The sequence below is a fragment of the Octopus sinensis genome, linkage group LG21 (genome assembly GCF_006345805.1).
Source record: "Octopus sinensis linkage group LG21, ASM634580v1, whole genome shotgun sequence".
Lineage (NCBI taxonomy): Eukaryota > Metazoa > Mollusca > Cephalopoda > Octopoda > Octopodidae > Octopus > Octopus sinensis.
In genome coordinates, this window is record NC_043017.1 from 5,246,913 (window position 1) to 5,274,612 (window position 27,700).

The 27,700-nt window shown below is 38.0% G+C and overlaps 1 protein-coding gene across 10 annotated transcripts in view; it reads left to right on the plus strand.

Annotated features, from left to right (window-relative positions):
• The window catches only part of LOC115222966 (ras GTPase-activating protein nGAP), a 479,655-nt gene that overhangs the window by 346,285 nt on the left and 105,670 nt on the right, over positions 1 to 27,700 (plus strand). The window contains exon 1 of one of the 10 annotated variants that reach the window (XM_029793382.2): positions 3,323 to 3,788. The exons of the other annotated variants lie outside the window; for them this stretch is intronic. Coding sequence (XP_029649242.1) covers positions 3,754 to 3,788 — 35 coding nt within the window. The 5' untranslated portion in view covers positions 3,323 to 3,753. Of the gene's footprint in view, positions 1 to 3,322; positions 3,789 to 27,700 lie in introns of those variants that run through there. 10 annotated transcript variants of the gene reach the window in all.

Genomic DNA, 27,700 nt, shown 5'->3' on the forward strand with positions numbered 1-27,700 from the left:
GCAAACCCATTTTTACCTTTGGGAAGATACGGTCCTTATTAGTTTGGCATCTATCCATTGATCTCCCCAGCATAGGAGACCCAATCATGAGCTTCTGCTACCTGGCATAGCTTTCAGGGTCATTTTTCGATGACTGTTGCTTAACCCTTTACCTTTCAGATTACTCTGTGAAACCATTTGAGTGTGATCGTTACCTGCGTCGCCTTACTGGCACTTGTGCTGGTGGCACATGAAAAAAACTTCAAGTGAGGTCGTTGCCAGTGCTGCTGGACTGGTTCCTGTGCAGGTGGCACATAGAAAGCACCACATAAAAATCAGCTTGCAAATACACATTCACTTCCTAATTTTATACTTGGGCTAAATCCCAACAGCCCGAGTACCAGAGTCCCCACTGGGCTGGAGCATTTTCACAAGTTTTTGTAGTGATTTTTGCTCAGTTTAACACAAGACTTTATTGTACAGCAAACTTACTAATTGTTTTCACATCATGACTTCATTCAGTAAATTAATCAGCTGTGACAAAGCAGTGTTTAGTAGGGTGTGTCCAAGGTGCTGTTACAATCATCTCCTTCAATCTGAAATAGACAAAAAAAAAATTGGTAGGTCAGCTTATTAGGTGTATAGCAATGATATATTAAGCTTACAATAATAATCCAGGAAGGTATAACTGCCTCTTTTATTTTGTTTCAGTCATTTGACTGCAGCCATGCTGGAGCACCGCCTTTTAGTCGAGCAAATCAACCTCAGGACTTATTCTTTGTAAGCCTAGTACTTATTCTATTGGTTGTCAAGAAATATTGGGGGGTCAAACACAGACACACAAACACACATATATATATATAAATACAACGGGCTTCTTTCAGTTTCCGTCTACCAAATCCACTCACAAGGCTTTGGTTGGCCCGAGGCTGTAGTAGAAGACACTTGCCCAAGGTGCCAAGCAGTGGGACTGAACCCAGAACCATGTGGTTGGTAAGCAAGCTACTTACCACACAGCCACAAAAATCTCAAAACTTCTGGAATGCACCTTGTGTATACATGTGCATACACACACGTACACATGGAGACACCACACACACACTCTCACACACATAATCTCATTCTGTTTTGTTTTCACCAAATGAATCTGTTAATATTTTAGTAAGCCAATAAGGGAAGATTTTGTATAGTACTACTAACATTCACTAATTAATTCATTAAGTAATTAAATTTTAACATGCTATAATGACTGCAACAATATATGGTGATGTCGGTGGTCCCGGGGACGGCGATGGTAGTGGTAAAATAAGATCTGGAATAGAGCAAAAACAATGAAGTGCTTGGTTTATTGTTTAGCCCAAGGTTAACGCAGATCCAGCACACTTACGATCAACGGCATGCCAACCGTGACCATCTCGTATTTTATCGAGACAATGTATCTTAGACTAGATTATATAAAGTATATGGCTCTTATTTTATACAGATTTCGAAATAGCAGGATTGTTACTGTGCCGGACTAAATGCTTAACACCATTTCGTCTGGCTCTTAACATTCTGAGTTCAAATTCTGTCGAGGACAACTTTGCCTTTCACCCTTCGGGGACTGATAAAATAAGCATCAATCAAGCATAGGGGTCAGTATAATCGGTTGGGCCTTTCTACCCCGAAATTTCAATCATGTGCCTATAGCAGCTAAAATTTCTTGCAGGTTTGCGCGACCTGGATTGTGCTTTTGTGATTCAGATAGTTGGTTGTTGTTCTTTAATCACAGGCCAAACTCGAGCGTGCAGACCTGTATATGATCAGATGTCTTCCTAAAATAAACCATCTTTTCGTTTTTTGTGTGTGCCTATCCAATGTAGATTTATTTTATTTGAATTAGGGGTGTGATTTGATGAAAATTTAGCTGCTGTTTCTAGCACGTCTTGCCAACAGGGTCTGTGGCAGGATTAATGGATCTATTCAATTTGACATACATATATACACACATATATATCTTGGTTGCTATTTCTAACATTTCTGGCGAATATGGATTATGAAACTGTGTGTGTGTGTGTGTACAAAATTTGGCTGCTATTTTTAGCATGTCTGGCAAATATGGATTGTGGTAGGGTTAGTATGTATAGAAAATCTGACTGCTATTTCTAGCACGTCTGGTGAATATTGGTTGTGGTAGAGCTAGTATGTGTACAAAATCTGACTGCTATTTCTAGCACGTCTGGCGAACATGGATTGTGGTAGGACTAGTATGTGTAGAAAATCTGACTGCTATTTCTAGCACGTCTGGTGAATATTGGTTGTGGCAGGGCTAGTATGTGTACAAAATCTGACTGCTATTTCTTGCACGTCTTGTGAATATTGGTTGTGGTAGGGCTAGTATGTGTAGAAAATCTGACTGCTATTTCTAGCACGTCTGGTGAATATTGGTTGTGGTAGGGCTAGTATGTGTAGAAAATCTGACTGCTATTTCTGGCACGTCTGGTGAATATTGGTTGTGGCAGGGCTAGTATGTGTAGAAAATCTGACTGCTATTTCTAGCACGTCTGGTGAATATTGGTTGTGGTAGGGCTAGTCTGTATACAAAATCTGACTGCTATTTCTAGCACGTCTGGTGAATATTGGTTGTGGTAGGTCTAGTATGTGTACAAAATCTGACTGCTATTTCTAGCACGTCTTGTGAATATTGGTTGTGGCAGGGCTAGTTTGTGTACAAAATCTGACTGCTATTTCTAGCACGTCTGGTGAATATTGGTTGTGGCAGGGCTAGTCTGTGTGCAAAATCTGACTGCTATTTCTAGCACGTCTGGTGAATATTGGTTGCGGTAGGGCTAGTATGTGTACAAAATCTGACTGCTATTTCTAGCACGTCTGGTTAATATTGGTTGTGGTAGAGCTAGTATGTGTACAAAATCTGACTGCTATTTCTAGCACGTCTGGTGAATATTGGTTGTGGTAGGGCTAGTTTGTGTACAAAATCTGACTGCTATTTCTAGCATGTCTGGTGAATATTGGTTGTGGTAGGGCTAGTATGTGTAGAAAATCTGACTGCTATTTCTAGCACGTCTGGTGAATATTGGTTGTGGTAGGGCTAGTATGTGTACAAAATCTGACTGCTATTTCTAGCACGTCTGGTGAATATTGGTTGTGGCAGGGCTAGTTTGTGTACAAAATCTGACTGCTATTTCTAGCACGTCTGGCGAACATGGATTGTGGAAGGGTTAGAGTGTGTGTCGCACCTGCTTTAATAATAAAGATGATTTTAACATCAAAATCCATACATCCGGCGAGGAAACAGTTATGTGCAGTCAGTCAGTCGTTTTTAGTGAATGAGCTTTTACTGTGAGACAGAAAGAGAACTCAGACAACAACAAACCTACACCAGCTACCTCTACCAACCTCTCCCTCTCTCTGTCTCTCTATGTCTTCCTATCTATCTATCAATCAACCAACCCCTCTCACACAGTCTCTTAGTATCTCTCTACCTCCAACTCTCTCTCGTTCCACAGTTCCTCATCTATTCCAGCTCTGACTGGGTTGTTTATAACATTCATCATCTCATGTCTGTCTTTTTTTGTCTGTGTCTTTCTGCCGTGTGATCAATCCACACTTGGTTAGCTACACGCTATGAAGACAGCCTGTTCTATCACGAAAACACATTATTTATTATTATTATTATTATTATTATCATTACTATTATCATTATTCCACTACAATTTGTGTAGGTACTGTACATAATTACAAACACAAATCTTCATTACAACTTACACGGATTTAATGCCTGCTTATACAATGTACCTCGAACGGATCGGGTGAGCTTTAATTTTGGACTTTAATTCTATTCTGTGTTTGTATAATCTTGTTTTAGCTTCTTCCAATGTCTTTGCTTTTCGTGTTTGTTTGTGTATATAGAATGTGTGAGTGTGTCTTTGATAGCTGGCATTCTCAAAACCTTCCCACCCCGTTCGTTCATTAGGGGTCATGAAGGAGAAACCAAAATATTTCTGTAAACATTCTTTATATATATATGTATGTATATATCGTAAAGAATGTCTACTCACACACACACGTGTATATGTATATATATACTGACGTAATTATATACATATACGTATATACACATTACACGCGCGCGCACACATCACATAAATAGTCTCCTCTCTTACATACATCTATAAACATATACACACGTATGTCTACACACACACACACACATATATATATATATATATATATATATATATATATATATATATATATATAGACACATAAACACTACACACAAATAGTCTTTCTCTCTTACACATGTGTACACATATCAGGTATGTCTACACTCCCACATTTGTGTGTACATACATACACACATACATACACACACATACATACATACGTACATACACACATACATACATACACACATACATACACACAACATACGTACACACATACATACATACATACATAGATACATACATTACATACATACATACATTACATACATATATACGTACATACATACATACATACATAGAGAGAGAGAGACAGACAGACATACACACACATGCTAGACACGCGCACACAAACACACAGATGTCGGTTACCCAGGATCGACCTACCATCAAAGCACACTTTCCAATCCATATCTGTCCGTCAATATTTATGTCAACGACCAACTTGCTGTAGTCAGGAAAACAGAATTGCAACCAATTCTCGGAGAACAACCAATTTGGCTCTCTCTCTCTCTCTCTCTCTCTCACACACACAAACACATTATACAGTTATTATACAAAATATTTCCGACTTTAAACCAGCATTAAAATCGTTAGTAATTCTTCTTGTTGTGGTTATAGGGGACGCATTTATGTATATAGACACATATATACACATGTACACACATATACCCACTTAGATACATATATAAACATACATACATACATACATAAATACATATATATATATATATATATATATATATATATATATATATATGCACACAAGAGCGTTTAGATATCCATATTTGTATGTATGTATATATATATACGCGCATATGTTGCATATACACACAAACACTTCGTTTTGTTTGAAACGAAAGTAAATTTCCACCATGAGAAAAGAAAACTGTAGTCATACTATTATGGTGTATATGTTTGTGTGTATGTATATATGCGTATGCATGTTTGTATACATGTATATGTGTATATATATCTGTATATATGTGTGTATATCTATATGCGTGTATATGTATATATATATATGTATGTGTGCATACATATATATATATATATATAATGCATTTTCATTTATATACACACACACACATATATATATATAATATATATATATATATATATAATATATATATATATATATATATATATATATATATATATTATATATACATACACACATATACTTAAATGCAGTAGTAGTGTTTGTCTACAATTGCGGTTTGCCTTTTACTGTGTAATTATTTAACAAACAATAAAAAAAATTACAAAAAGACAAACATTTAATGTTTTGTGTGGAGGGGGGTGGAGAGAGAAAACGGAAAAAAAGTCGTTTGTGGTTTTCTTGTTTTGATTTCAAACTGAAACTGGAGGTCGGGAAGATATTGCAAAAAACCCGAACGACAGGGCAGTAACGTGACTACACACACACACAATATACATGTATACATACATACATACATATATATATATATATATATATCAAGATATAGGTTGACAGTTATCAGACTTGAGTAATCTTTCCATTTAATATTAAATTGATTTTATATATTTATATATAACTTCACCTATAAAAAAAAAATAACATTAACACACGCACTATATATATATATTATATATATATATATATTCACACATACACACACATAAACATGGATATACACACACATATATACCCTTTATAATTGTGATATTTGCCGTTAAAGAGTTTGATTTCATTTTAAATAATCGCAAAATTTGTATTCGTTCCTCGTCCCCCACACCTTAATATAACCGTTGAATGTAGTTCGATGGGGAATAAGGCACGGCTAGGCTATATATATACACCCATACATACTTACAAGTATATATATATATATGCAGATGACTGCTGTTATATCATGTGCGTGTGTATACGCACACGCGGGATTTTAACAGTCAACACTGCTGTTATACACACATACAGCTGTTCTGCAAAGGCCATGTGTGTGAGGCATGGGAAATCTAGTTGCAATATGTCTGTATGTGTGTTAAACTAGATTATTATTCAGTTATTTCTCCCAGATACATTGGACATCAGATGGACAACCCCTGCAGCACTGACAGCCAGACCACAAGACACATGCGGCCCTTCATAACCCATTTTTTCTTTTAAAAAAACTGTGTTATAATTACATTAAATCTCTTATATTAAAAACCTTGTCACATTATCTGTAGGGGGTTCACCCAACATTTCCTTCTATCTTCTTTTTCTCTTTCTCCCTCTTTCCTCTTCTCTCTTTCTCTCCATCTGAATATTTTGTAATGATTCTTGCTACCACCGTTTGTTAAAATCTAAGTGATGTTCTGTATTCTGGCCGTCATTTAATACGAACGATATCTCATCTCCCATAAAGGTCCACTCCTGCTGGAAAAATATATGATGTCTGGTATTGACCGATTTTTAATAATCTCCCTCATCGAAATGATTGATCTTGGTTTTAACGATATGTGAACACAGTGAAAAACCAACCATAACATGTACACGCGCGCGCTTATTTTGTCCATTTGCTTCTTAAATTTCAATATTGAGGAGTAATTTACCATATCCAAAGACTATTTTCATCAGAACAAACCTTTCTTTCTTCACAGATGTAATTTTCCTATTGACAACAAACAATTTATATAATTATTTTGACCGAGCACTCATTAAAACTGGTCTTTATTACACCTTAATTAGTTCCGTCCTCTCTTAATTTCAGTGTGTGGTGCGAGTGTGTATACTGAATGTCTGTGTGTGTCTGTATATACACACACTTGTCTCTGTATATAAACATGTATTTAGTGAATGCCTGTGTGATTATATATATATATATATGTGTGTGTGTGTGTATACATACTTGTCTCTGTATATAAACATATTTAGTGAATGCATGTATGATATATATACATATATGTGTGTGTGTGTATATTATATATATATATATATATATATATATATATATATATATATGTATGTATGTGTATATAGTGAATGCATGTGTGTGATATGTATGTATGTATGTGTATATAGTGAATGCATGTGTGTGATATGTTATGTATAGGATACATGGTGGAGTTCTTTAATTCACTTTAAAACTGAGCTGAAACAATGCAGTAAGAACTCAATATTTAAGCCATTATTGTGTCACAGTATTATCTTCTTTCCATAGTTTCGTCCATCGATCACAAACGTTCCCTACCTCAGCCTAACATTACAACATATTCCTTGTATTTCTTAATTTTAGCTAAAACAACATTTTTAAAAACACGATCGAACAGAAATTACATGAAGAAAAAATTCGATATGATTCCGTATCAATCGAAATCTACATCTTTCATCAATTGTCTTTCTGTTACGTTGGGGGATAAAATGTTTCACCGATTTTATGTAATATAGATCTTATTATTATATATATACGTCTACTCATCTGAGTAATTTGTAGTCTCTCTCTAATTAGTAGCTGTATGCTACCATCATCATCATCAGCATCATCATCACATATCTTCGTTTGTTTACCTTCTTGACGGGTTTACCTGTCTATTTCCCAACTGTATATTTATTTAGCTATCTACATTTACATCGCGGTCCGTCTGTTTACCTGTCTGTCTATTTATCTACCAATCTATTTGCATATCTACCTATTTAGCTATCGGTCTATTTATTTATCTAACCATCAGCCCCTTTTTTGTCTTACAATCTCTCTGTTTATTTATCTTCTAGTATTTTTTACATGTCTGCTAACGAACCTCCCGTCTATCAATTCCATTTAGCAATCCATTTTCTTTTTTTCTTTTTAAACATCCATTCAGTCTATTCATCTGTCTGCCTATCTGTCACTCTACTTATTTGCCTATTTACCAATCCACCTGCCTATCTGTCTAATTACCAGCATGTGTCACCAGGTGAAACCAAGTGTTTATCGCATAAGATTTTCACCTGAAGTTAATTCACCTTTCTGCAGCGTACCATGAACATCACCTAATCACATACAAGAACCAACCTATAACAATACGAGGTCATGTGCCTTATGTTACGAAAAAATCAATAAAAATCCACTACTAAAACTCCACCACACACCCCTCCATACAATAATAGACTCTTCCTTGACGTTCTTAATACTTATGGAGGGAATGACATGCACGCCACTACATCGTATGCGTATACCAGCTCCTTCTTGTATGATTAACGACCACCCCTCCATAAAATAGGCCCTTTTTTATGTTCTTAATACAGGTTTAGGGAATAGCATGCACACCACAGCAGTGTATATAGCTGCTGCTTCTAGCATAAATAACAACCACCCTGCTGTACACAATAGGTTCTTCCTTAACGCTCTTACTATAGATGGTGGGAATGGCATACACATCACAACATCGTATATAGCTGTTTTCTTCTAATATGAATAACAAGAACAGCGGTAGTGTTATGGAAATGGTGGCGTGACATGTCACTCACCTCCTTTCTGCCATACCATGTTACAGAGGAGAGAGACAAGGATGAAAGACTTCACATCTCATTCCTGTATTGTTCTTGGTAAATTTGAGGAATTCTCTCTAAGAAAAACATACAAAACCTGCCATTCGCGAATTCTTCTCACAACAAAATCCACCAATTAACACGACACATACACACGCATGTACACACACGTATTTTTTAGCCTGATCAAATGAGGAATCGTTGAAGCTACTTTTCAGAGAGTTTTCACGAATTTTCCGTCTGTTCGAGTCGAAAATTGATTTAGTACACTCGTCATTAGGTATTGCGTACTATCTCTTCTCTTCCTTTCCTTGTAATAAACGGTCACACACGCGCATACGCATGTGTGTGTGTGTGTATGTACACTTTTTCATGTTTCTGAAAGGCAGTCAAATAATACCAGTAATACAAGCAGGTGCTTGTCAATAAACTGTATTCCACCTCATTCAAAATTTATGAATAAAGTGGGAACTTTGTCTTGGCATAATCCATTATTGATGTTGTTGTTCTTCTTATCATCATCATCATCATTATTATTATTATTATTATCATCATCATCATTATTATTATTACTATATTATTATTATTATTATTATTATTATTATCACCACTGTCATCATCATCATCATTGATGATGACAACGACTGCTGTATATTATTATTGATGATGATATTACTGTTACTACTAATGCAGTATTAACTGCTGCTGCTGCTGCTGCTACTACTATTACTACTGCTACACACAGTAGCAATGATGTTGTTGCTGGTGGTAGGGATAGAAGTCTGTGTTTGTATGGGTGTATATATATGTATATATATATATATATATATATATATATATATAATTTCTACATATGACGTGACATATTGAAATCGATTAAATACACCTACCCAGTGTGTGTGTGTGTGTGTGTATTATATATATATATATATATATATATATATATATATATATATATATCATCGTCAACTTTTACTTGTTTCAGTTATAGGGCTGCGGCCATGCTGGGGCATCGCCTTGAAGCGCTTTCAGTGGAACGAATTGCTCCCCCCCCCCACCGCTCTCATCAGTACGTATTTGTATATATACATATTTATATATGCATTACAGTACGTGTATGTATGCGTATATATATATGTGTGTGTGTATACGAATGCATTTATGTGTGTGTGTGCGTGCACAGGCACACACATTTGCACACAGATACATAAGTCTCATTCTGAAGAAATATTCACCATTGTCGTATAATTCCACAGCCATTTTTGCATTCTGCACTTGCAGTTGCAAACTGCAAGAGAGCATATTGCATACAAACATGTACGCTTTACATTAAGAGCACACTCTCCACCATACTTACACACAGACACACTACATAGGCACACCTACATACTATATACATATATATATATATATACAGACACACGGAGTCCAGCTTTATTCTATTGTTTCTCGTCTGTCCTGGATTAACCAAATTATTGCATGCGTTGTTTTCGCTATCAGTGCTTCATCTAGCAACAAGAACCACCACCAACACCACCATCGCCTCTAACACCATTACTACCGCCTCCCACCTACACTACTACGATCACTATCACCCCCACCCCACCACTAACACCGTTATTACTATCACCCCTACTACTACTACTACTACTACCATCATCAGTCTGTCCCTTTCCGCCTCTCTACCCCTTAACATTTTATCGATTTTTGTCTGCTAAAACTCCCCCCTTTTTCCTTTACTAATTTTACCTCATGTTACAAACTTTATCTGTAGTAGTAGTAGTAGTAGTAGTAGTGGTCGTCATTGTCGTCGAAATGGTGATGGTAGTAGTAACAACATTGGTAGTAGTAGTAGTAGTAGTGGTGGTGGTGGTGGTAGTAGTTTTATTGTTCCTAATCGCACACATTCTGTCTGTTTTGGTTGACATTTGAAACCGAAACTAACTTTTACAAAGTGTGCATATATCGTTTATATGGCTATACACTATATATATATATATATATATATATATATATATATATATACACACACACACACATACATACATACATGCATACATATTTCTCTCTCTCTCTCTCTCTCTCTATATATATATATATATATACATACATACATGCATACATATCTCTATCTATCTCTCTCTCTCTCTCTCTATATATATATATATATATATATATATATACATATCTCTCTCTCTCTCTCTCTCTCTATATATATATATATATATATATATATATATATAAACACAACATCGACGGTTTGTGTATGGAATTTACTAAGTACCCATGAACGAAACTCTCGAGCCTTGAGTCACTCTGACTTCTGCAGATTAAATAAATAAATAAATGTGTGTGTGTTTGTTTGTTTTTATGTTCAGTTACAATAAAAACAATTTTACATTAATTTGATACGTTTATTCTATGCTTTTCTTAACTAAAATTTATTATTCTTAAGCAAAAATATCATTATATATATATATATATATATATATATATATATATATATATGAGAAAAGGCAACGGAAAAACTGACATATAGACACCACTTTATTAGGGCATAATGCAATTGTGAACAATATCAAACTCATTATATATAACATGTTTTGAGTTTTATTTTCCTGGTTTTCATTATCAAACTTGATATGTTATATATACACCACACGCAAATAAATACACAACGTTAATGGTAAACCGTTCTGTAAGGAACAGCTGGTATTTTTGTGCTGTTTAGCCTAGGTCAATTCTGCTCCAGCAGACTTAGGATCAAAGACATTCGAACCATGACCATCTTGTCTGTTTTGCATATCTGCGACTGTTATTCTCCAACGTGTTCTTCCTTTAAGCCCCAGTACGGTGCTTTTCGGTTGCTATTTCTAGCAGGGACTTTCTCTCTTGGTAGTGTTGTTTCTTTAACCACCGGTCTGCTCTCATGCAGCTTACCTATGATCAACGATGTTTCAGCCACGACAGTCTTATTTTTAAACCAAATATATCTAGGACTCCATTATCTACCATGTCCTTCCTAAAAGCAATAGTGTTATCTGATATAGTTTTCGCTGCTATTTCAAGCTTATTGGGTGACCATTTACAAGTTGGCATAAAAGTTCCCTTTAGGAATTGTTTTGGAATCACTTGTTTAATTCTAGGTCAGTTCTGTTCAAGTAGATTTAAGATAGAGAGCCATTCCAACCATGGCCACTCTAACTTTTTCTGTACCAAGGGCTACATTATCTGACGTAGCTTTCCTTCCGGATAATACAAAATGATTTCAGGGAAATTTGGCTGCTATTTTTAGCCGGTGGCATGCTCACGTAGGGTGTGTGTGTGTGTGTGTAGGCTGCAGATATGGCCCGAGGTCGAGCGGTTAAGAAATTCGTTTTATTATTATCATTAGTGAAAAGGTTCAATCTGACTGCGTAGCGCCCGGAGCAAAAGTATCTTTTAAGCTCAGCCACGAATCGGACCCTAACCTACACAAGAGAAAGCCTCTGCTAGAAATAGCAACCGAAAAGCACCGTACAGGGGCTTAAAGGAAGAACACATTGGACAATAACAGTCGCTGATATACAAAACAGACAAGATGGTCATGGTTCGAATGTCTTTGATCCTAAGTCTGCTGGAGGCTAAACAGCACGAAAAGTGTCCGTTTGACCCAGCCCCAAATCTTCACATGACAAAATGAATGAACAATAATACGAATATGAAATGAACACCAGTTCGATTCTTAGCAGGATTTCTAAATATACCGTCTCTGGCTGTCAGCCTTTCCGTCTGGTTCTGTATATTTCTAAGGCGGAAAACTGCGAATAGATTAATGGATATCCACTGATTCCTCTCAAAAATTTTCCTGCCTTTCTCCCCACTCTCTCTCTCTCTCACGTTTACCTTAGCCTTTCTCTCTTATGCACACATTAGTCTCTTTCTTTCACCCTTCCTCCCACCACCTCATAAACATACGTTCCTCTCTTCCCCTCCCCGTTAACAAACATATCTGTAAAATCTATTTATCTCTCTTCGGATTTGACCGGGAAGACTCCGGTCTCGACCTATCAGGGGCGGTGCTGGTGGGGCTTTATGGGAAAATAATTCCATTTCCTCTCTGCTGGCTCCTTAAAAATACACACACACATACACCACATATACATACATTTTTATATACGCAACACACAATTATATTTAAATTCCGTGTGTAACAAACGTTTTATCGATTCCCAGGTTTTCTCGTCTTCGTCGCATTTTGATAGATCTTCGTGTTTCGTAAACCCTTTCATCATTTGAGAGAAACAGGGTCTTTAACATAATTGTAGATTTTATAGGGTCTGATACTAAATAGTGTTTATTAAATAACACACATATTAAAGTACGTACATACATACATGCAATCGTACAATCTGTTATTTGTTCAGCTATTAGATTGCGGCCATGCTGGGGCACTGCCTTCAAGGGTTTTAGTACCTTTTTTTAAAGCTTGGTTCTTATTCTATCGGCGTTTTCTGCCGAACTGTTAAGTCACTGGGGACATAAACAAACCGACACTGCTGGTCAAGCAGTGGTGGGAGACGAAACGCAAGGAGACACACATAGATATAAGCATATATACAACAGGCTTCTTTCAGTTTCCGTCTCCCGGATCCGCTCACAAAGCTTTGTTCGGCTCGAAGCTATGAGAGAGGACACTTGCCCAAGGTTGCTACGGAAGGGCATTGAACCCGGAACCATCTGGTTAGGAAGCAAACTTCTTACCACACAGTGACTATCTATTATATATATATATATATATATATATATATATATATATATGTATATATTCTTTTATTTGTTTCAGCCATTTGACTGCGGCCATGCTGGAGCACCGCTTTTAGTCGAACAAATCGACCCCCAGGACTTATTCTTTGTAAGCCTAGTACTTATTCTATCGGCCTCTTTTGCCGAACCGCTAGATTACGGGGACGTAAACACACCAGCATCGGTTGTCAAGCGATGGTGGTGGTGGGGGCAAACAAATAAACACACACACACACACATATATATATATATACGACGAGCTTCTTTCAGTTTCCGTTTACCAAATCCACTCATGGGGTGGTCATCTTTTGCCGATTGTGTGTATATGTACACACACACACACTCCGTCGCATATAGCGAATTGTGAGCATAAAACAGTGTGTATTATTAATAAAATGGTAGCATAACATTAATTAAAACAGCTCGAAAACACCGGATCTTGTTAAATTTCTTCCAACCACTTCAAGTATTTCAAATTTTCACCAGATTATTATTTTCAAAAACAACGAGGGAAAAACGAAACGCAGAGGAAATTTAACAAAACAACACACATACACTCACACGTACGTATGTATGTAAGTATGTATGTGTATATATATATATATATATATATATATATGTACCGGAGTAAACACATAAATGTGAAACAAGGTGGAAAAAAGAGTACTCAAATAACAGTGGTAGAGTAATATAAAGTATATAAATATGTATATATAGATGTATATATATATATGTGTATATATATATATGTATATATATATATGTGTGTATATATATATATATATATATATATATGTGTGTGTGTGTGTGTATAATGGCCTGTTTATTATACACAAGAACTGAAGACCGACGTAGTTTTCTTTCGCTTTTTAACCCGTGACATTCAACTACACTTTGTTCTTTCTCTCTTTCTCTCTCTCTCTCTCTGCCCCTCCCCTCCCCACTTTACTAAGAGTCTCATTTAATACATTTGTCTGTCTGTCTGTCCCACTATCGTGTCGTCGTTGACATTTAGGTGACATGCTTAATTTGCATTCAAGCACCTTGTTTCCAACAAAATATCAGCCTAGCTTACAGCACCACCGACACCGCTTCTGTTCTGTATGTATGTGTATGTGCGTGTGTCTGTGTGTGTGTGTGTGTGTGTGTATGTGTGAGAGAGACGGAGGTAAACACGACCCACTCCCATCTCAATGTCTGTGTGTCACACTACGATCTTATAACGAAGAAAACCTTTCTGTAAGTGTTTTTTTTTTTATATAGTTGATAAATAAAATACATGAGAACAGGGATGGGTCTCTGGGTGGCTGGGTGGATATTTTCAACTAAATTTCTTTATTTCTTCCTGACAAGGATTCACTGCCTCACCCACCCAACCATGACTTCCACAAACCAGCACTGCTTCACCCCCTCTACATGCCACCACCATCACCACTACACGCCATCATTATATTCGTATTGTTGTTCTCCTGTCATTATTACAAGTTGCTGTAATATGTAATGTGTTGTAATATTCTGTGGTGCCCTGATGGCAGTTAAATACTTTTCCTCCATTGATGATTAATAATATGTTCCCCAGTTAATTACTGGTAGTAAACTACCAGTTAATTACAGTCAAGTTGTTTTGCTTACTTGTGCTTTTTTTTTATCAATGTTGACCATCATCTTGGACAGTTGTTCTTTTGATCACACATCCCGAGTGTCTTCTACAATGGCGCTGGGTTGACCAATGCCCTGTGAGTGAAGGTGGTAGACGGAAACTGTGTAGAAGTCCATCATATATGTATATATGCATAGAGTCTTTTACAAAAAGGTTCCGAGCCCAGTCCCACTACGTAGGACTTGTCCAAGGTGCCCAAGACACTTGCCCAAGATGCAAGTGTCTTGTACTATAGCCTCAGGCTGACCAAAGCCTTGTGAGTGGATTTGGTAGACAGAAACTGCAAGAAACCCCTTGTGTGTGTGTATATATATATATATATACATATATATATAAAGTTAATCCAAACAAGAAAGCACAAAAAAACACAACAACGCGAGGACGTGGAACAAATATAGTATTATTGGACGCTCAGGAAGGAAGGAAGGTTTAACGTTTCGAGCGGAGCTCTTCGTCAGAAACATAGGAAACGGAAAGATCCAAAGAAGGGAAGACGGAGGAAAAAAATCGCCAACGGTACACACGTGATATATATATGTGTTGTGTTTGTCCTCTCCAACATCGCTTGACAACCGATGCTGGTGTGTTTACGTCACCGTAACTTGGCGGTTCGGCAAACGACACCAATGGAAATAAGTACAAGGCTTACAAAGAATGAGTCCTCGGGTCGATTTGACTCGACTAAAGGTGGTGCTCCAGCATGGCCGCAGTCAAATGACTGAAACAAGTATATGAATAAAGGAACATGTACATACATACACACATACATGCATACGCACACACTTACACAGGCAAACACTGAGCTGTTGTATGTGTTGGCAAGGTTTACCTTTTATCAGCAGCAATTAGCCTACAGTCCCCCCTGCACTCACCCATCCCCTTTCCCACTCACCCTCCTCCTTCTCCTCATCCTCCTCCCACCGCCATCTCCCCTCAACTGTAGTAGGGGGTTTAAAGAAGGAGCTGAGACCCTTTTAAATCTAGTCTGAGCATCAGCTGATTCTGACTCACAGGGTCAGTCGCTCCCCACACATCCACCTGTCTCAGTCTATCTATATACAATGCCTGCGTGTATATATGTATGTATGTATACACACACACACACACATTGTACATATACAATATGTGTGTGTGTGCGTGTGAATATACATATTGTGTGTATGTGTACATATATATTATTTTATTCTTTTACTTGTTTCAGTCATTTGACTGCGGCCATGCTGTAGCACTGCCTTTAGTCAAGGACTTATTCTTTGTAAGCCTAGTACTTATTCTATCGGTCTGTTTTGCCGAACTGCTAAGTTACGGGGACATAAACACACCAGCATCGGTTGCCAAGCGATGTTGGGGAGACAAACACACACACACACACACATATATATATATATATATATATATATTATATATATATATATATATATGACAGGCATCTTTCAGTTTCCTTCTACCAAATCCACTCACAAGGCTTTGGTCGGACACTTGTCCAAGGTGCCACGCAGTGGGACTGAACCCAGAACCATGTGGTTGGGAAGCAAGCTTCTTACCACACCGCCACTCCTCTGTGTGTGTATATATATATATACACATACACACTGAACATCATAGTAAAGCTATTGGCTAAATGTTGTATGAAGACATGTAGGTATGTGTACGTGCATAACGTGTGTGTGTGTGTGTGTATGTGTGTGTGTGTGTATGTGTGTGTGTGTGTGTGTGTGTGTGTGAGAAGTGTTGAGAGCTGTAACAGCTTTCAAATATTGAATCATGTTTTTGTTTGTTTTTTTCATATTTGAGCTTAGTGAGGGTGTTGGTGGTGGGGTAGGTGATAGGGAGACTACAAACAGCAGTGTACTCAGAAGAGATGCCTGAGTGTATTTGTGAATGTGTGTGTGTGTGTGTGTATGTATATATGTGTGTGTATGAATATATGTATATGTATGTATATATATGTGTGTATGTATATGTGTATGTTTGTTTGTGTGTATGAATCTGTGTGGCTGTGAGTGATTATAGATGAAGCTGTGTAAATATATGTTAATGTGTGTGTATGAATGTATATAGGACTGTGTATGTGTGTGATTGTATGAATTTTTTACTGTCTGAGTGTGTGAATATATATATATATATATATTATATATATATATATATATATATATATATGACAGGCATCTTTCAGTTTCCTTCTACCAAATCCACTCACAAGGCTTTGGTCGGACACTTGTCCAAGGTGCCACGCAGTGGGACTGAACCCAGAACCATGTGGTGGGAAGCAAGCTTCTTACCACACCGCCACTCCTCTGTGTGTGTATATATATATATACACATACACACTGAACATCATAGTAAAGCTATTGGCTAAATGTTGTATGAAGACATGTAGGTATGTGTACGTGCATAACGTGTGTGTGTGTGTGTGTATGTGTGGTGTGTGTGTGTGTGTGGTGTGTGTGTGTGTGTGTGAGAAGTGTTGAGAGCTGTAACAGCTTTCAAATATTGAATCATGTTTTTGTTGTTTTTTTCATATTTGAGCTTAGTGAGGGTGTTGGTGGTGGGGTAGGTGATAGGGAGACTACAAACAGCAGTGTACTCAGAAGAGATGCCTGAGTGTATTTGTGAATGTGTGTGTGTGTGTGTGTATGTATATATGTGTGTGTATGAATATATGTATATGTATGTATATATATGTGTGTATGTATATGTGTATGTTTGTTTGTGTGTATGAATCTGTGTGGCTGTGAGTGATTATAGATGAAGCTGTGTAAATATATGTTAATGTGTGTGTATGAATGTATATAGGACTGTGTATGTGTGTGATTGTATGAATTTTTTACTGTCTGAGTGTGTGAATATATATATATATATATATATATATGTATCATATCAGGAGTGGTTGTGTGGTAAGTAGCTTGCTTCCCAACCACATGGTTCCAGGTTCAGTCTCACTGTGTGGCACTTTGGGCAAGTGTCTTCTACCATAGCCTCGGGCTGACCGAAGCCTTGTGAGTGGATTTGGTAGACGGAAACTGAAAGAAGCCCGTCGTATATATGTGTGTGTCTGTGTTTGTCCCCGCAACATTGCTTGACAACTGATGTTGGTGTGTTTACGTCCCCGTAACTTAGCAGTTCGGCAAAAGAGGCCGATAGAATAAGTACAAGGCTTACAAAGAATAAGTCCTGGGGTTGATTTGCTCAACTAAAGGTGGTGCTCTAGCATGGCCACAGTCAAATGACTGAAACAAGTAACAGAATATATACGGGTATACTGTATGTGTGTGTAAACGGTCAACAGGAATGGATATATGGGAAAGTTCCTTTGATGTCTTCATTCTCCCCACCTCCCACTTCACCTCACTACCACCACCACTCCTGTCCCTCTCACTTTTCCTCCTACTGCATCACCTCCCCTGGCCCCTCCACCATACAGCCATACCACCAGCATCCAGTCTGTTTATGGTTCACTGAGATCTGGAATCTGTTGAAATCATTAACCAAAACGAAATTTTTTGATGCCAGCCCATAGAGTAGGCAGGATGTATATACAGTTCATGTGTAGAAAGAATGTATACACAGTTCATGTGTAGAAAGAATATGTACATAGTTAGTGTATAGTAAAAGTACGGATGTACAGTTCATTTATATACAAGTCATGTGTAGAAAGTGTGTATATTTACAGTTCATGTGTAGAGACAATGTGTGTGGTGTGGCTGTGTGGTAAGAAGCTTGTTTCCCAATCACATGGTTCTGGGTTCAATCCCACAGTGTGGCACCTTGGGCAAGTGTCTTCTGCTATAGCCTCAGGGACAAACACACACACACACAAATACACACATACATATACATTTGTTTATCACCTGACAAGATACATCTGCACCACCAGATAGTCCTGAATCAGTTTTTGTGCGTCGCACAAGAGGCATCGATGATAGATGTGTCAAAACAATTTTTGTGATTAATAATATATTCTCGTATATTCCATCTTGTATATTCCATTTGCTTGTGCAAATGTATATGCATGTGTTTGAGAGAAAGAGAGAGTGTGTGTGCAAGTGTACATGTGTATGTATCTGAATATATGTGTGTGTGTGTGTGTGTGTATGCGGCGTGCGTCTCCTTCGTTTGTTTATCAATGTCGATAACGCAGCAAATGATTTTAGCTCAAATGCTGGCAATTCATTGGTTAAAATTCGAAGAATTAAACTACGTTAAACTTACAAATTACAATTTTCTCAAAAAAGCCAAGTGAAAATAATGTTTTCTTTTCACACATTCTACCAGTATACGAAGTTTCAAATTGTTTAGTTAACTAGAAAATTCCGTCCATCAAAAGGAAAAGATCCCCATCTTCTGTCTTTCAATTGTTATTTACCTAACGATCACTCTGAAGTTGAACATGCTTTACCAGTAAGCTACCCGGTGTAAACCATTCGTTTTATTATCACATATGTATACATATACAACAGGCTTCTTCCAGTTTCCATCTACCAAATCCACTTACAAGGCTTTGGTCAGCCCAAGGCTATAGTAGAAGACACTTGCCCAAAGTGCCATGCAGTGGGACTGAACCCAGGACCATGTGATTGCTAAGCAAGCTACTTACCACACAGCCATTCGTGCCTACACAAAATATTTTAATTTTCTTAACCAATTCCTGATAATATTTAATTGTAAATATAGAATAGCAGGGTTTTTTTTTTTAACATCAAATGCCTGTGAGGGTTCATCTGATTAAAATAAGAATCCAAGGGGATCATAGATAAAAAAAAAGTTGGTTGAGAATCAAGGCACCAAAGGAAGAATCCTCCAAGAATATTTTAACCTCAAAACCTAGTGAGTTGCCTGAGGTTATGGAGTGGAGTTTAAATGACCTGCTTGCTGTCGAGGTCAACAGAGCAGAAACAGTTCCGGTTGAGAGAATTTTGGTCAGTGGTGTGAGGATGGGAGTGGTGAGTGAGAGAGAGGAACTCTCAGAGAAACACTGCTTTACATTGTTTTCTCTTTTTTGTTAATTTTTTCTTTATTTTGTTCTTTATTTATTTAATTTTTTATGAATCCAAAGTAGTGTAGAATAAATGTAGATTATTTTGAACCCCTTTCTGAGAGGTTTTAGCAGACAGGGGTAGGATATATTCAGGACTGAATTAGGGTTCACCTCTCTGTCAGTAGCAAATATTTCAAAGTGACCAAGGGAGCTTCTTACCTAGCTGTTCAATTTGCTAGAAATAACAACCAAATCCTCTCCCCCTCCCTCCACATTACACACTGACACTCCTGGAATTCTGGTCCAGGGTCATCTCAAGGCTGAACAACAACAACATTTACTGTGTAGGTCAGAATGAATAAGAGCCTTAAGAATTAATCCATTATTGGGAATATAGACATGGGCATGGCTGTGTGGTCAGGCTCACTTTGCAGCCATGTGGTTTTCAGTTCAATCCTGCTACAGGGCACCTTGGGCCAGTTTCTTTTTCCATGTGTAATGCGCAATATTTGTGTGTGTGTGTGTGCGCAAGGTCATGCAATGTTGGTAAACAAAACAATCATTTTAAGATTCAAGTTGTTTATATACACACGTGGCACCAGTGTGGTTAAGAAGTTTGATTGCCAACAACATAGTTCCTGGTTCAATCCCACTGCATGGCACCTTGGATAAGTGTTTTCTACTTTGGCCTTCAGCCAATCAAAGCTTTGTAAGTGGATTTGGGAGATGGAAACAACAAGAGACCCATTGTGTGTGTGTGTATGTGTTTTATGTTTGTCCCTCAGCACTTCTTGATGACTGGTGTTGGTTTGTGAACATCCTCATAACTTCATAACTTAGCAGTTTAGCAAAGCGTTGGTTGGATGGTTCAACTGGGGTCTGGGAAGCCCAAAGGCTGCACCAGGCCCAGTCTAATCTGGCAGTGTTTCTACAGATGGATGCCCATCCTAACGCCAACCACTCCATGAGTGTAGTGGGTGCTTTTTACGTGCCACCGACACAGGTGCCAGACGATGGTGCTTTTTACGTGCCACCGGCACGGAGGCCAGTCGATGTGGCGCTGGCTATGGCCACGTTCGGATGGTTCTCTTACGTGCCACTGGCACTGGTATCACAGCTGCAAATTCCATTGATGTTGATCGATTTCGATTTTGAACAACAGCAATAATAATAATAATAATAATAATACTGGGGTCAATTTGTTCCACTAAGCCTTTCAAGGTGGTGCTATAGCATGGTCGCAGTCCTGTGATTGAAACAAGATACTAAAAATGAAAAGATGACATGCATTCATACAAACATCATGGTACAGAGTATTCAGTACTTCAAGTTGAGTAAATATTCTTTTTCTATTCTAGGCACAAGGCCCGCAATTTTGGGGGATGTGGAGGAGGGGGCAGTCAATTAGATCAACCCCAGTACACAACTGGTACTTTATCGATACTGAAAATAACTTTTTTCTACTCTAGGCACAAAGCCTGCAATTTTGGGGGAGGTGGGGGGGCAGTCGATTAGATCAACCCCAGTACGCAACTGGTACTTTATCGATACTGAAAGTAATTCTTTTCTACTCTTGGCACAAAGCCTGCAATTTTGGGGGGGAGGTGGATGGGGCAGTCGATTAGATCAACCCACGTACACAACTGGTACTTTATTGATACTGAAAGTAATTCTTTTCTACTCTTGGCACAAAGCCTGCAATTTTGGGGGGAGGTGGGGGCAGTCGATTAGATCAACCCCGGTATGCAACTGGTAGTTAATTTTATTGACCCCAAAAGTATGAAAGGCAAAGTTGACCTCGGTGGAATTTGAACTCAGAACGTAAAGACAGATGGAATACGTTGAGTAAATATTGGAGTCCTGTAAAAAGCTTTAACTTATTACAGATCCTCCACAGTTCATTTACTATCTGATGATTGCCATCTGGAAAGAAAACTGAAGTAATAAGAATGTAACCAACCATAACTGAAACATCAATATTTTGTGTGTGTGTGTGTGTAAGGCAGGGAGAGGGAGACACACACACACATATATCTTTGAAAATTCAACTTCTTTTCTCTCAACTGGATTTCACTTTTGAAGTATGGTACCATTCTTCAGTCTCACGCATATTAATTACTCTGCTGCAAGAACTGGAGAAGCGAAAGAAATGGCGGGAAGAAGAGACGTAAAGAAGGAGGAAGAGGAGGGGATTTAAATGGAAGAATCTTCTTGAAAATTATTGGTTCTGTGGAAGCAATGTTGTAAACATTTGACTACGGGGGAATTATTACGTAAATATTTTAGAATTAGTTCATTGCTCTGTGTGTGTGTGTGTGTGTGTGTGTGTAGCACCGAGTTGGCTTAGTGGATCCTGTGTTTCATATTGTTACCATATGTCTTTCTAATTGCTAGAAATAGGACTCACCCCCCCCCATACACACAAAAATCTACCTGAAATCACACCCTTCCAGCTTTTTGGGGTCAAAATAATAAAAAAAAAAAACACTGTACCAGCAAGTGTCTTCTACTATAGCCCTGGGCCAACCCCATGCCTTGTCAGTGAGTTCACTTGATGGAAACTGAAAAAAGCCTGTCGTATATATATAATATATATATATATATATCATCATCATCATCGTTTAATGATGCTAGCATGGGTTGGACGGTTCAACTGGGGTCTGGGAAGCCAGAAGGCTGCACCAAGCCCAGTCTGATCTGGCAGTGTTTCTACAGCTGGATGCCCTTGTATATGTCTGTGTGTCTGTGTTTGGCCCCCCAACATCGTTTGACAACCGATGCTGGTGTGTTTACATCCCCATAACTTAGCAGTTCGGCAAAAAGTGACCGATAGAATAAGTACTAGGCTTACAAAAAAATAAGTCCTGGGGTCAATTGGCTCGACTAAAGGCGGTGCTCCAGCATGGCCACACTCTAATGACTGAAACAAGTAAAAGAGTAAGAAGAGAGTAAAACAAGTGCTCTTCGTATGTGGCGCCACTGTGTCCATAACTACAGCTTTGTGTAGATTGTAAATATTCATTCAGTCACACACACACACACATATATTCACACACAAACATATATGTATATGTGTGTGTGTGTTTGTGTGTAATTAGCTGTTTTAGATGAGCTGAAATATCTAGTAGTCATCATCATCGTTGTTCGACCATGGTCGAGACAATGGAATTTACCATGCTACGCCAGACTTCACGGTCCATCATGGCATTACGGAGGTCCTGTTGCTGGATGCCTGTATCCCTGGAGATTACATCAGGGTAGGAGAGTGTGCACCCTCTGGTATTGCGAGTAGATGGCTTCCAGAGGAGGAGAGTAGAAATTACCCCATTTTCAGCCCTACAACAATGTCCAGCAAACTGGACTCTCCTACCTTTCACAAGAGATGATACAGTAGTGGTAGGAAAGACAGCAAGAGAGGACACAGTACATTTGTGCTCCAGTTGTTGTAGTATGTTGTTGATTGCCCATAGGGTAATAGTAGCCTGTCTTTGAGATGTAGGTCTAGGAAGTATGTGTGTATGTGTGTATATGTTTAAAATTGTATTGTGTTTGTGTGTGTGTGAAACAGTTGTACTGTGTCTGTGTAACAGCTGTATGTAAACAGTTCTGTAATATGAGTCTAGGAAGTTGAGGGTTTGTGTTTGTGTGTGTGTAACAGTGACATTGTCCTTAAAATGTAAATAGTGCAGTAATGTGGGTCTCAGATGTGTGTGTGTGTGTAACAGTAGCATTGTTCCGTGTCTGTAAGCAGCACTTTAACGCAGGTCTTGTGTGTGTGTGTGTGTCTTTGTGTGTAATTAGCTGTTTTAGAGAAGCTAAAGTAGATGTAGTAGTGGTAGGAGAGACAGCAAGAGGGGACATAGTATATTTGTGATCCAGTTATTGCTGTGTGTTGTTGATAGTCATTTGGGTGATTGCCCTTCTTTGTGATGTAGGTCGTGGATGTGTGTAAGAGCAGTATGTAAACAGAACTGTAACATGAGTCTAGAATGCGTGAGGGTCTGTGTGTAACAGCAGTGCTGTCCTTAAAGTGTAAATAATGCAATAATGTGGGTCTCAGATGTGTGTGAGAGACATCAGATCTGTTTCGTAAATCATCATCATCATCATTTAAAGTTCGTTTTCCATGCTGGCATGAGTTGGACAGCTTGACGGGAGCTGGCAAGGCTGGGAGCTGCACCAAGTTCCACTTGTCTCTTTTTGCATGGTTTCTATGGTTAGTTGCCCTTCCTAATAATGCCAACCACTTTACAAGGTGCGTTGAGTGCTCTCTACATGGGCACCAGTGTCAGTGATTTTTATGTGGCACCATCATGACTGCTTTTTATGTGGCACCATCACCAGTGCTTTTTATGTGGCACCAGCATCAGTGGTTTCCATGTGGCACCATCATGACTGCTTTTTATGTGGCACCATCACAAGTGCTTTTTACATGGAACCATCAGAAGTGCTTTTTATGTGGCACAGCACCAGTGCTTCTTATGTGGCACTATTTAAATATTATTACTTCGAGTTGACCTGGCTCTTGGACAGAAATCAGGAACTTTTCTGAGGAAAAGTTTTAACCATTTTATGGTAGCATCCTCTCCAGGGAAGATTTGTCTCACATCTGTTGAAACTGGAGCTCTTTACAAATTTTATACTTTCTTGAAGAGTTAACTTTAAAGGAAAACAAAAATAAACGTTTTTCTTTATGTTGGCACCATATGAAGAATGGCAGGGGGGACAGGAATTGTTATTAAATACTTTAAAACCAGCAGCTTTTGAAAAACTAAAGTGGTTGGAGGTGGGGTGGGGGTGGCATGTGAGATTTCAATTGAAATTCCAATAAGAACCTAAATTCAATATTTTACCAATTCCAAGAATAATTTTTTTTTTTTTTTCAAATTTTAAATTCAAATTCAGTTTCATTTTAAAACAGTTGCAAAAAACAAACAAACTAACAAATAAACGAAACCTTTTATTAATTTATAATTTGTTTCTATCTCAGTTGCATCCACTAATTTCGGCTTAAGAAAGCATATCTCCATTTAAATAGTTTGAAATTACAAACTTGCAAACATTGTGAAGGAGTTACGTAGGATGGGCTGGGATGGAATGGCATAGAAGCAGACACTAAAAGAAAAAAAGCAAAAAAAAAGCAAAAGTGCTTGATTCCAAATTGCCATATCATAAATACACGTCAATATTTGGCTTTGCATTCTACAAACACTGTAGAATTAATTCTCCAGATGTCTTCTCTCAAAACTCTAAAGCTTATTTCTCTCTTTCTCTCTCGTTGCCATTCTGCCTCTCCGTCTCTCTCTCTCTGGGATTCTTGTAGAAATATATTCCTAACAATGTATTTTGGTGTAATTTACCAAAAGTTCCTTCTTCTGATATCTATCTGCAGAATTGAGCTAAGTACAGTCTACCATTATTTTTTTTTTAATAGTATTTTTTCTTGGTTTATTTTCTATATTATTATTATTATTATTATTATTATTATTATTATTATTATTATTATTATTGGTTTTTCATTTTATGTTAGTGAAAACATGTGTTGGTGGTTACAGGATTAGACCAATCGCTGCTTTTCTGATACCGGTAATGACAAGGGGATTGTCTGTAACTCAAAGCAGAACAAATATTACAACAGGCTTCATTCAAAAAGCAATGACTTTTCAGTCATTTTTACATTGTTCACCCCTTATACATGTGAAACACACGTGTATGTACAGACCCACACACACACACGGGCAAACACACACACACACGTCTTTATCTTATTTGCCTGTTTCTGTCATTGGACTGTGACCATGCTAGAACACTGGGGTTTGATGGGTTTTAGTCAAACAAATCAACCCCAGTACTCATGCGTTCTTTTTTAAGTCTGCACTTAATTTTGTTGATCTCTTTTGCCAAACTGATAAGTTATGGGGGGGGGGGACTTCATTAAAAAAACCCAGAGTACTGGGGTCGATTTGTTTGACTAAAACCCATCAAACCCCAAGATTTGCTTGTGTTAGGAACATAAATTGTGACTAAAGATTGGTGGAAGATTTTGATTCAAAACTTATGAAAACAAGACATTTGTACTCAGAGCCAGAGCTGGTTTCAGCTGGGTTGGTAACGAAAGGGTTAATGCCAGTGAAAACGGTGCATTATACAACTGTAGGAATGGAATCGGCAACAGGTCTTTACAAGAACACGGTCGATAATATGAAATAGATAAACATTGATGTAAACTCAGAATTGTTTATGAGTTCAAGAAAGATTGTCAACAACATGAGATTGTCTGGTTGCTAGGCATGGAACGACCGTTATGAATAAGGGCCTGTCTAGTTGCTAAGCATGAAAGACCATTATCAACTTGGGGTTGTCTGGTTGCCAGGCAAGGAAGGCCATTAGCTGGGATCAACATTCTGAATAGGTTCAATATATATTTATGTTCCGATATCAATAACATCTAATAACGATTTATGTAATCAAACTTACTTCATTATTCTCATGTTAATTAACAAAAGTGCCACAATAAATTGCTTCTGCATGAAACCATTGTAATTAAAATTGAAAGCCGCTGATGACGTGCCTGTCGTCTAATTAATCACTAATTAACAGCAATTATAGATAACGAAGACTGACCTGTAAATGACCTGAAAAGAAAATGGATAAATCTCGTTAATATGGTTCACTTAAAATGAATTGATAATTTGTGTGTGGGAAGGATTTGCATCTTGTTTCTGTAAGGTACACTGCTGCTGCTACTGCTGCTGCTGCTGCTGCTACTACAGTCAGCTTAACTTAAAATTGCAGGTATGTAAATAATAATCCTGTCTCCTATAAGCACAAGGCCTGGTATTTAGTAGGGGGCATAGTCAATTATATCAACCCCAGCAGGATAAAAGGCAAAAGTCGACCTCAGCAGAATTTGATCTCAGAACGTAAAGATGGATGAAATGCTATTGAGCATTTCGACTAGCATGTTAATGATTCTGCCAGCTTGCCACCTTGATGATGAGGATAATGGTAATGATAATAATCATCATCATCATCATCATCGTTTAGCGTCCGCTTTCTATGCTGGCATGGGTTGGACGGTTCAACTGGGGTCTGGGAAGCCAGAAGGCTGCACCAAGCCCAGTCTGATCTGGCTATGTTTCTACGGCTGGATGCCCTTCCTAACGCCAATAATAATAATAATAATAATCCTTTCTACTAAAGGCCTAAGGCCTGGAGTTTATCAGGAGGGGTCTAGTCAGTTACATCAACCCCAGCGTTTCACTGGTACTTAATTTATTGACCCCCAAAAGGATGAGAGGCAAAGTCAATCTCAGTGGAATTTGAACTCAGAACATAGTGACAGACAAAAGTACCATTGAGCATTTTGTCTGGCATGCTAACAATTCTGCCAGCTTGCTACCTTAATAATAATAACAACAACAATAGTGATGATGATGATGATGATGGTGGTGGTTTCAAATTTTGGCACAAGGCCAGCAAGTTCAGGAGAGGGGTTAAGTTGATTATATTGACCCCCAGCGCTCGACTGGTACTTAATTTGTTGACCCTGAATAGATGAAAGGCAAAGTCGACGTTGGCAGAATGATGGTAATAGT